General features: G+C 37.7%; 2 protein-coding genes across 2 annotated transcripts; both read left to right on the top strand.

The window, feature by feature from the left end:
* The first annotated feature begins 6,311 nt into the window (after window positions 1–6,311).
* Window positions 6,312–7,007, top strand: LOC138879206 (uncharacterized). The gene is made up of 2 exons (XM_070158802.1): window positions 6,312–6,543; window positions 6,664–7,007. The coding sequence occupies exons 1-2, from the start codon at window positions 6,312–6,314 to the stop codon at window positions 7,005–7,007; spliced, it is 576 nt and encodes a 191-aa protein (XP_070014903.1).
* Window positions 7,008–10,075: 3,068 nt separating this feature from the next.
* LOC138879205 (uncharacterized) lies at window positions 10,076–10,537 on the top strand. The gene has a single exon (XM_070158801.1). The coding sequence runs from the start codon at window positions 10,076–10,078 to the stop codon at window positions 10,535–10,537; it is 462 nt and encodes a 153-aa protein (XP_070014902.1).
* Window positions 10,538–11,167: the final 630 nt, after the last annotated feature.

Raw genomic sequence — 11,167 nt, 5'->3', positions numbered from 1 at the left:
AACCAATCTTCCTTCTTCAAAATCTCTCCAGAAATCGCCCTCTATCGAGCTCCAAATTGATTTTCCAACTTATGAACTCAAACTCTCGATTTTCTCTTTTTCTGCCCCGCGATTTCCACATCTGCGAGAGGTTGACCGCAATTGCTGTCCCTCTCCTGCGGATCCTACTCCGCACCTGCGGATATTCATTAAACAGCCAGAAATCGCAGGTGCGACCCTCTACTCGCAGATGCGGTCCGCTTCTGTGATCCTTGAGCCGCATCTGCGACCAGCTTCACTTGAGCCTCAGGCCGCACCTGCAGTTCCCAAATTGCTTCTGCGGTGCTGCACCTGCGGTCCCACACACGCAGGTGTAGTTATGGCAAGTTCAGCAACCTTAGCTTTTGCCCAAGTACAAATTCCAATCTGTTAAGAATCTGAAACTCACCCGAACACTGGGGACCTCAACCAAACATGCCAACCAATCTTAAAACATCATACGAGCTTAGTCCAACCCTCGAATCACATCAAACAATGCTAAAACCACGAATCACCCTCCAATCTAAGCCTAAAGAGCTTGAAATTTCAAGAATCCTACAACTGATGCCGAAATCAACCAAACCAAGTCCTATTGACCCCAAATTTTGCACACATGTTAAATTCAACACTACAGAGCTATTCCAACTTTCAGAATCGGATTCCGACCCCGATATCAAAATCTCACTATCGATCCGGAAACTTCAAAATTTCCACTTTCGGCATTTCAAGCCTAAATAAGCTACGGACCTCCAAAATACAATCCGAACATGCCCCTAAGCCCGTATTCACTCAACAGAGCTAACGGAATTGACAGAATTCATTCAGAGGCCGTCTTCACACTACTCCGACTACGGTCCAAATTCTAAAGCTTAAACTTTTATTTAGGTACTAAGCGTCCCAAAACATTCCGAAACTCAAAATGAATACTCCCGGCAACTCACAACAGTAGAAACAAACACAGGGAAAGCAGTTAATAGGGGATCGGGGCGTTAATTCTTAAAAAGACTAGCTGGGTCGTTACAGAATAAAACAAGTTGATACATGAGAAAAAAGATTGGGAGATCCATTTTGAAGAATATAACAAGTTGAGAAATGAAAAGAAAGACTGGGATATTCAGCTTAAAGAATATCTGATGGAGAACAACTTACTTCAAGAAGAAAGTTTTGAGCTTTGCAAACAAATAAGCAGCTTGTACAAATCCCCTAGCCACTACTTTGATCGATCAAAGTAATCTCCTTGGCTTAACAGATATAAGTCGACTGAAAAGGGATCTATTGGAAAATATCCTACTTTGAACAAGTTGACTGAGGAAAGTTCCAAGTCAACTAATAAGGTAGCTGTAGGTAAACATTATTCTTCTCATATTACATGCCACTATTGTGGTAATTTTGGACATAAAGTATTTGCATGCAAATATGCCAAAAGTTATGTTAGATCAAAATACATTTGGAGACCTAAACAGTTACATGCATCTTGAATTACACAATCTACTAACCATGAAGGACCCAAAAAGATTTGGGTACCAAAAATAAATTAATTTGTTTTGCAGAAATTCTGAGTCCAGCCATAAAAATGGATAAATAACATTTGCATAATTGCTGGTCAAGGCACATGCTTAAAGATGCTTCAAAGTTCATACATACTCTATAAATGATGAAGGAACTATTATACGTGATGGTAAAGCTTAAGTGATTGGTAACACTAAAGGTTATTCAAGTTTCTTCGGATGATTTATAAGGTGATACGTATCTAGAAAAATTTTTTTGGTTAAGTATAATATGATATGTACAACTACATATTGCTTGAGTCGACTAGCTGCTATATACTACTATTATGTTTGGTGTTAATCTTATCCTTGACTTAGAGATTTTGAATAGAATAAATTTATATCTTGCATGAACCATGTCATTTGTACAAGCATTAGGATAAGCAAGCATGCATGCATTCCTTTCATGTAGTTGTGAGTTTAAGATAATTTGTGAAGAGAATTACTTCTTATATCCATTCTCTCGATGAAAGTTTATGTACTTCATTCAAATCTGAGAAGGTTGTTTAACCTTGATGCCTTAGTAAGTTGTGCATAGGAGATACTCAACTATTCCTAAGACTCAAAAGCTTGGAAGGTACATATATATATATATATATATATATATATATATATATATATATATATATATATATATATATGTCTCCATTGATGATTATCCTTACTTTTGCATAGGTCATATTTTTTAATAAGTAAATGGCACGTTTGTAGTGATCATCAATGTGAGTTTTAATAGTATTTTTTTGACATTTTCTTGCAACAAGCATGATCTTTCACATTTTTAGTTTGACGCCTCAGTTGAAAGCAAACTTGAAAAGAAAGCATCATTTTTGCATAAACTATCATCATTGGCTTATATGTGCTGTAATATTTTTCATTGGATCTTATCTTGAATGAAATTCTGTTTGAGCTATGGGAAGGAAGAAAAATCAATTTTTTGTTATCTTATTTCCTTTGGTTGCAACTTTCATGGTAAGACTCTTGACATATTCCTTATTCGTTACTACTTACGATTTTATGAAATTTAGAATATTAGCTGTAGAGAAATCCCAACATGCGCATTTTTCTTTATGCTAATATTTTTCTGAGAAAATTGTGAATAAGTATGGAGAACTTGCAGTGGATAGCTTGCAATAATATGTTAATGACACATCACTAGTTGAACTAGACAGTCATGAAAAAGCATTACACGATGAATGCTGGATTCTAACAATGCAAAATTTGTTAAGCAAAGCTGAAAGAATCAAAAGTATGGAAATCCAGTACGAAGCAAAGGAGCTGCAATCATGGATATCTAAAGCCTGATAAGATTGGTAAGGTTGTGAAAATTATGTGTAACCTTGTAGCCCAAGGTTTCACAACAATAAGGTTTGTTTCTTCCTAGAGAGTTTTGTTAGAACATCATTTTTTCATGTGAATATTACAAAGCTTGTAAACTATTTTTGTATGGATGTTTAAATATTTTTTTAAATAGTTTGAAATTTGCGTAACATTATTCTCTAACCTCTCTCTGGAATTGAAGGTTTGTTGAATCACATTCTTGTGACCAAGACTAGTTATCATTTGAAACAAATTCATGTTTATCATCTGACGATTATTCTTTCCAAAGATGCATTTACAAAAGCATATTTTTTTGGTAATACTAACCAAAAGCATGTCAATCATTTTTAAGCCTCTAGAAGTTGATCAGTTTGAAAATGAGTATGATGGAGAATTAACCTTCATCTTCACATTCCAAATAATGTGAAGCAAGGAGAAAATTGGTAAGTCCAACGATCGAATAAAGTACCAAGGCATGACCGGCTCTCTATTTTTATGATAAATATTTTGGTATACCTGATCCCATAATATCCTTTTATAGTGCCACAAAGATTTCTGGTTGACATTATAAATTATGGATTATTATATGCAAGAACTAATTGCTTTGATCTAGCAGGATATTTTCAGATGCAAAACTTGCAGGCAACAAAGTGGACAGAAATAAAAAATTGGGATGGAGATTTTTTTTTAAATTCTCATGTCATGAATAAAGACAAAACTAGAGAACAAGGAATAACACATGTCATTAGATTGCTTGTGACAGAAAGTATTTTGGAAATCTGCCTGGAGGACAATGACCATCATCTTGCAGATATTTCCTCACATTTACGAAAGAAGTTGGTATGGTAATGATGTCATCTTGTATCCTTTTGTGGTAGTAAGTTGCAAGTCTTTGATAATATTTGAGTGAGTCACAAAACTTTTTAATGGCTCAAAGTTTCTTTCTGCTACTCTAAATGTTTTGTAAGGCAAATAGTTTTTCTCTGTAGTTTAAAAACTTGTCTTTTAGACCATATAATTTCTTTAGCCTTGGGTTAATGTTTTTAATTGCATGATCGTTTATAACTCCTTGGTTGATTATAAGTTCTATATCATACTTTTAATTGGATATGTGAGTAGTATGTGCAATTGTCTGTATGATTCTACCTTGTCACACATACATTATTGCATATTCCCTACAAGTTACATCACCCTTTTGATGATGATAAAAAGGGGAGAAAATAATATGTACAAAAGCTCGAAAACTCAGGTTGAATGTATGGAGACAGTGGGAGTATAACTGAGAAATGCAGAGAGTGGTGGGGAGTTCACACTTGATGTACTACATGCATTTCGAGAGGAAGACTTCAGGGAAGTAACCAGTTTATCTACCTTATCACTTCCTTTAATTAAGTCTTTGATTAAATTTTCTTATTTTATACTCAATGGTTTACCATAATCAAAAAGGGAGAGATTGTTAGCTTCAAGGTTTCACGTATTAATTTTGATGATAACAAACTAACATAATTATTAATCAAAGAACATTTGCTTGTGGTAATCTTATTTTTGTACAGGTTTATTCAGGAAAGAAGATGCTGGTAAAGATCCAAACAAATATGAAAAAAAGAATATCATGCGAAGAATTTATCAAGGAAGATTACTTTCAGAAATTTCAAATATTGAATGGCTTACTACAATATCAGAAGAAGAATCTATAGAAATTATGGATGGAAAGTTTTTTAACATTTTTGAAAGAAAAGTTGCTAAAATCGTAGAGAAGATCTATTATTTTGTGGAAGGAAGATACTATATGGAAGAGATACTACAAATCCAAGGAAGAATATATTTTTTATGGAAAGAAAATATATTATGGGTATAGTATAATCTATATTATGGAAAGAGATTATTTTATTTTTTAAGATCAAGAAAGGAGTCAAAGATATATTGAGATCTATCAAAAAAGGAAAGAAGTACAAGGAGGCAAACGAAAAGAATCTCAAAATGCACTTCCAAAGGAAAGAAGATCTGCATGGTGCTTAATATTCAAGAATCAAGGATTTTATTGTTTTGGAACAAATAAGGAACCTTTAAATAATAATGATCCTACAAACAAGGAAGATTTGAGAAAGCTAAGTCAAATGGACAATACTGCAAGAAAGAAAAGAAAATTTCGAATGGAGAACTTGCAAAGACAGAAAAGTCAAATTCAAGAGGACACAGATAGAAAGTTTGAAAAGTCCGAGGACAACTACTTACTCAGTACTAGTTATGAAAAATAATTATTAGTGATATAGAAAATCACTATAGTGTACAGTTGAAATTAATTGCAAGGCAAAGGAAGAGAATCTCATCAGTATCTAATCTTTACAGGAAAGAGAATCATGCTTATATTGAAAGAAAGACAATTCCTCCGGTACACATGGAAACGTCCAAGTTCATATGAAGACTTGATGGCTTACATGGAAAGAATCTTTTATACAAAAGGCATTAAATAATGTGGCCTTGATTTTTGGAATTGTAAAGGAAAAGATCTCAAATCATGTGAGATCAAATATGTACAAAATGGCTTGAAGTATGGATATTCATTTGTGCTCAAAGGAAAGAGTAGTTACTCTTTCAACATCAGACTTAATCGAGATCATATTCAAAAGAGCAAGAAGCAGTAAAGGAAAGTTGGAGCAGCAACAAAGGAAATCCTTTTCCAAAATTAGACGACCACTGCAACAGCTAGAATATTCAACGACCAAGTATAAAAGAGAAAGCACCTACAATAGAAAACTTACGCAACCTTCTATACAATTGTCTACCCAACTACTAGTTCTTTGTTATACTCTTAACAAGCATTGTAATTTACTTTTAAATTTACTGTGTACACAAAAGAGAGAAGAGAGACGGAAAAATATTGGAGAGACAGTGTGTCCGAGAGGTTGTGTCATTGTTCGTTTCTTTGGTGAGTGAGTGAAAACCAAAGGGTCGTTGTTGGTGAGAAAGTGAAAACCAACCCTGTAAACGTTGGTGGTGAACGTTGAAAATTACACAAGTTGTACTTAACCCAAATTACAAAGAGCTCAAGAGAAAACATCCTTGCAACCCAAGAAGACTGGATTAGGATACCATATTGGTTCTAAATCAGTATAAAATTCATGGTGTCATTTATTTTTATTGTTCTCATATTTTATTATACACCTTACTGTTCGTTGTGGGTAGTATCTATTTAAATTGAAGTACTAACAGTTTTGGTGCAGGCTATCTCCGTATAAGTCGACTAGGTCTGAAGAGTAGTCGACTATAAATTTAAAAAGGCTACAATTCACCCCCCCCCCCCCTTGTACTTTCAGGTGGAACAACAACAACTGGGGGTCGGGTTCTCAAAGGTCCCCGATGTTTCAACAACCGAGCAACCCACCTCCCTGTCATTCTCAAGGTCCGAGTTATTCTAACAATGAGATGGGACGAATTGAGAACATGTTTAAACAAATGATGGAGAAGAATGCCGACTCCGATGCTCAGTTAGCCTCTCACAACATTTCCATAAACAATTTGGGAGTTCAATTGGGCCAAATCTCGCAAGCTTTGAACACTCGTCCTAAGGGGGCACTACCAAGTGATAAGGTGGTGAACCCAAAGGGTGAGAACAACATGGGACATGCCATGGTCGTTACTACAAGGTGTGGAAAAGGTGGGGATCCAATCACCTCAAGTTAAAAGAAAATTGCGGATAATGAGAAATTGGTACAAGAAGATGAGATGTAAAGCAATGAAGTGCAAGCGAATGATGAAGTGAGAATTGATATTGCAGACAATGTGGAGGAGACTCAAGAAGAAGTGAACCCGTCTAGGGAGCACATTGTTGACATACCGGAACCGGTAATGCCAAAGGCTAAGGCATCAATGTCAAGGCCTCCTCCTCCATATACTCAAAGGATTGTCAAGCAAAACGGTAAAAGCCAATTTAAAAAGTTTATTGACATGATGAAGAGTTTGTCTATTAATTTGCCATTGGTTGAGGCCTTGGAGCAAATACCGAGTTATGCAAAGTTCATGAAGGACTTGGTGACAAAGAAGAGGCCGATGAATTGTGAGACACTAAAGATGACACATCAAGTGAGTGTAATTGTGCACTCAATGGCTCCTAAATTGTAAGATCCGGGCGCTTTCACAATCCCATGTACAATTGAAAGCGTCGACTTTGCCAAAGCTCTATGTGATCTTGGGGCGAGTATCAACTTGATGCCCTATTCAGTGTTCAAAACTTTAGGAATTGGGCAACCAAGACCCACATCTATACAAATGGAGGATCGTACTATGAAGAGACCATTGGGTATTATTGACGATGTGTTGGTTCGTGTTGATAAGTTCATCCTCCTGGTGGACTTTGTGATTCTTGATTGTAAAGTGGACTATGAGGTACCTATTATTTCGGGTATTCTACGGGGAAGGCTCTCATTGATGTGGAAGCCGGTGAGCTCAACTTCTAGGTGGGTGATGAAAATGTGGTCTTTCATGTGTGCAAATCTATGAGGCAACAGAATAGCAATGAATTTTGTTCATTTGTGGACATGGTGACCGATGTGATTATTGATGATGCTAGTGCCACAATGAATATTAAGGATACTTTAGAGGCTATTTTTCTCAACCTTGATGATGATGAGGAGAAATATGGCTATGTGGAATGTGTGAATGCATTGCAAGGAATGGGGTCGTACATTTATGAACTCCGCAAACTATCCTTGGATCTTGAAAACTAGAAGACTCCTCTAACAAAGCCCTCAATCGAGGAGCCTATCACTTTGGAGTTAAAGCCATTGCCTCCACATCTCAGGTATGAATTCCTTAGCCCTTGTTCTATTTTACCGGTTATTCTTTCCTCTTATTTGACTAACATGCAGGTAGACTCCACATTGGCGGTGCTACAAAAGAGGAAGGAAGCTATAAGATGGACATTGGTGAATATTTGGGGCATAAGCCCCACCTTTTGCATGCACAAGAATTCTGGAGGAGTATGCCAAACCCTCCGGTGAATATCAAAGGAGGCTAAATGAAGCAATGCAAGAGGTAGTCAAAAAAGAGATCATAAAATGTTTGGATGTCGGGGTTGTTTACCCCATTTCTGATAGTTCATGGACTTCTTCTGTGCAATGTGTCCCAAAGAAAGAGGGCATAACTGTGGTTACCAATGACAAGAACGAGTTGATTCCTACAAGAAAGGTGACCGGGTGGAGAGTGTGTATGGACTGTCGCAAGCTCAACAAAGTCACAAGGAAAGATCATTTCCCAATTCCTTCCTTCATAAAATGCTTGATAGGTTGACCGACCGGGCTTTCTATTGTTTCTTCAATGGGTATTCCGGCTACAATTAAATTCTTATTGCTCCGGAGGATCAAGAAAAGACTACTTTCACTTATCTATGGCACTTTCACATTCTCACGGATGCCATTTTGAGTTATACAATGCACCGGCAACTTTTCAATAGTGTATGATGGTTATCTTCACCGACATGGTGGAGTATTTTCTTGAGGTCTTCATGGATGACTTTTCCGTGGTCGAGAATTCTTTTGATGATTGCTTGAAAAATTTGGATAAGGTCTTGGCAAGATGTGAAGAGACGAACTTGGTATTAAATTGGGAGAAGTGTCATTTTATGGTCGAGGAAGGCATTGTCCTTGGCCACAAAATTTCGAAGAATGGTATTGAGGTAGACAAGGCCAAAATAGAGGTGATTTCTAAACATCCAACCCTACATCCGTGAAGTCAGTGAGGAGTTTCTTGGGACATGCAGGGTTCTATTGTCATTTCATCAAGGATTTTTCCAAAGTGGTGAACCCCTTGTGTAAGCTTTTGGAAAAGGATGCCAAATTCCATTTCGATGAGGATTGCATGAAGGCATTTGAATTTCTCAAGTTCAAATTGACAACTACTCCTATTATCACCTCATCGGATTGGAGCTTGCCTTTTGAGCTCATGTGTAACGCAAGTGATATGGCATTTAGAGCAGTTTCGGGGCTACGAATCAATAAATTCTTCCATCCAGTCTACTATGCTAGTAAGACCATGAATGATGCCTAAGTCAATTACATGGTGACCGAAAAAGAGCTCCTTGTTATTGTCTTTGCAATGGAGAAGTTCCGCCCGTACTTATGGGTACAAAGGTGATTGTCCATACCGATTATGCAGCGCTTCAGTACTTAATGAGCAAAGAGGATTCAAAGACGAGGTTAATGCGGTGGGTGCTTTTATTGCAAGAGTTCGATCTAGAGATCCAAGACCGCAAAGGTAGTGAAAATCAAGTGGTGGACCACTTGTCTCAATTGGAGGAGGAGGAGGGGAGGCCACATGATGGACTTGAGATGATTCCTTCCCCGACGAGCAACTTTTAGCCATTTCAATGACCAAGATGCCATGGTTCGCCGACTTAGCAAATTATCTTGTGAGTGGCATTGTACTGAATGAGTTCTCTTCAAACTAAAGAAAGAAGATCAAATGAGATTGCCTTGACTATTATTGGGATGAATCATACCTCTTCCGGATTTGTACCAATGATGTGATTCGTAGATGTGTGTCGGAGGAGGAACAAGTGGAAATTCTTGAGGCTTGCTATCTTCACCATATGGTGGTCACCATGGTGGAGCTAGAACGGCCGCAAAAATGTTGAGTTGCGGATTCTATTGGCCTACTCTTTACAAGGACGCTAGTGATCTAGTCAAGCATTGTGATGAATGTCAAAGAGCCGGTGGAATTTCAAAGAAAAATGAGATGCCCCTCACCACCATCTTGGAAATTGATATTTTTGATGTGTGGGTTATTGATTTCATGGGAGTTTGTGAGCTCTTGTGGAAACACCTACATCGTAATCGCGGTTGATTATGTGTCCAAATGGGTTGAGGCCATTGTTTTTCCCAATAATGAAGCGAGGAGTGTGGTGGCATTTTTGAAGAAGAGCATCTTTACAAGATTTGGTACCCCAAGGGCTATCATAAGTGATGGAGGTTCACATTTTTGCAACAAGGCCTTTGATACCTTACTCATCAAGTATGGTGTCACTAACAAAGTCTCGACCCCTTATCACCCTCAAGCAAGCGGACAAGTGGAAGTCTCCAATGTGAGATCAAGAGCATTTTGTCAAAGATAGTGAATGCCAACCGAACAGATTAGCCTAAGAACTTGATGATTCCTTATGGGCCTTTAGGACGGCTTACAAAACACCGATTGGGATGTTTCCGTACCAGTTGGTGTTCGAAAAAGCTTGTCACCTTCCAGTGGAACTTGAGCATAAGGTCATGTGGGCATTGAAGAAGTTGAACCTTGAGTGGGATGTCGCAGCAAACTTAAGGGTGGCACAATTGAATGAGCTAGATGAATTCCGGTACCATGACTACACAAGCACATCCCTATACAAGGAGAAGATGAAGTACCTCTATAACAAGTACATTCGAAACAAGGAGTTCAAAGAAGGTGATCTTGTGTTATTAGTCAACTCTCGGTTGCGGATGTTTTCAGGAAAGTTGAAGTCTAAATGGAGTGGCTCGTTTGAGGTTGTGAATGTAACCCCCTTTGGTGCTTTCGACTTGAAAAATAAAAATGATGAGGTGTTTAAGGTCAATAGGCACCGGGTAAAGCACTATCTTAGAAAAGTTGATGATGGCCATGTCGTGGCGGTTCTTCATTTCAAGTGATTGGTAATCTGCATCATGCTGCAATGTTAAATCAGGCGCTTCTTAGGAGGTAACCCATATGTCTTTTTCTTTTTCTTTTTCTTCTTCTTTAGATAGGTTTTGATTTGTGCTAACTAGTTTTGAAGTGTATGCAGGAATGAGTGTGCTTTGTAGAGACTGTGCCCAGGAAAAAAATGGCTAAGTGTTGAAAAAGTGCGAACCACACATTAATTGTGCGGACCGCACAATTTTTCATGCCATAGAAAAAAGGAACCTGCGGTCGCACAATTCATTGTGTGGCTACACAATTGGAGGCCCAAAAATGCACCCTTTCTGAGCTTTGTCTAACAAAAAACATAGCCAATCTACAGCCGCACAAGAAATTGTGCGGTCCACACAAATTCTGCAATCGTACTCGATATTGTGCAGACCGCAGATGTTCACTAAAGGGAAGTTGTATCAGGTAAAGAGTGCGGACCACACACAAAATTATGCGACCGCACTCAGCTTTAAATTTTGCCCTAACTTGGGTCACACTTTACACACTCCACATATTCATAAGAGGCAAGAGCACAGTAGTTTCATCCAAATCAAGTTCATCATCCTATTCATCACCTTAATCTTTTCTTTGCATCACTTCATTACTGGTAT

This window comes from Nicotiana sylvestris, chromosome 10 (assembly GCF_000393655.2).
Source record: "Nicotiana sylvestris chromosome 10, ASM39365v2, whole genome shotgun sequence".
Classification (NCBI taxonomy): domain Eukaryota; kingdom Viridiplantae; phylum Streptophyta; class Magnoliopsida; order Solanales; family Solanaceae; genus Nicotiana; species Nicotiana sylvestris.
The sequence above is the reverse complement of the archived record's forward strand: the minus strand, read 5'-3'. Positions and strand labels throughout refer to the sequence as shown.

Excerpts from the sequence above, each read along its gene's own strand:
- LOC138879206 (XM_070158802.1), top strand. The coding sequence starts at position 6,312 with ATGGGACGAATTGAGAACATGTTTAAACAAATGATGGAGAAGAATGCC. Across the intron at positions 6,544-6,663 it reads TACTACAAGGTGTGGAAAAG|ACAATGTGGAGGAGACTCAA; the intron begins GTGGGGATCCAA and ends TTGATATTGCAG.
- LOC138879205 (XM_070158801.1), top strand. The coding sequence starts at position 10,076 with ATGTTTCCGTACCAGTTGGTGTTCGAAAAAGCTTGTCACCTTCCAGTG.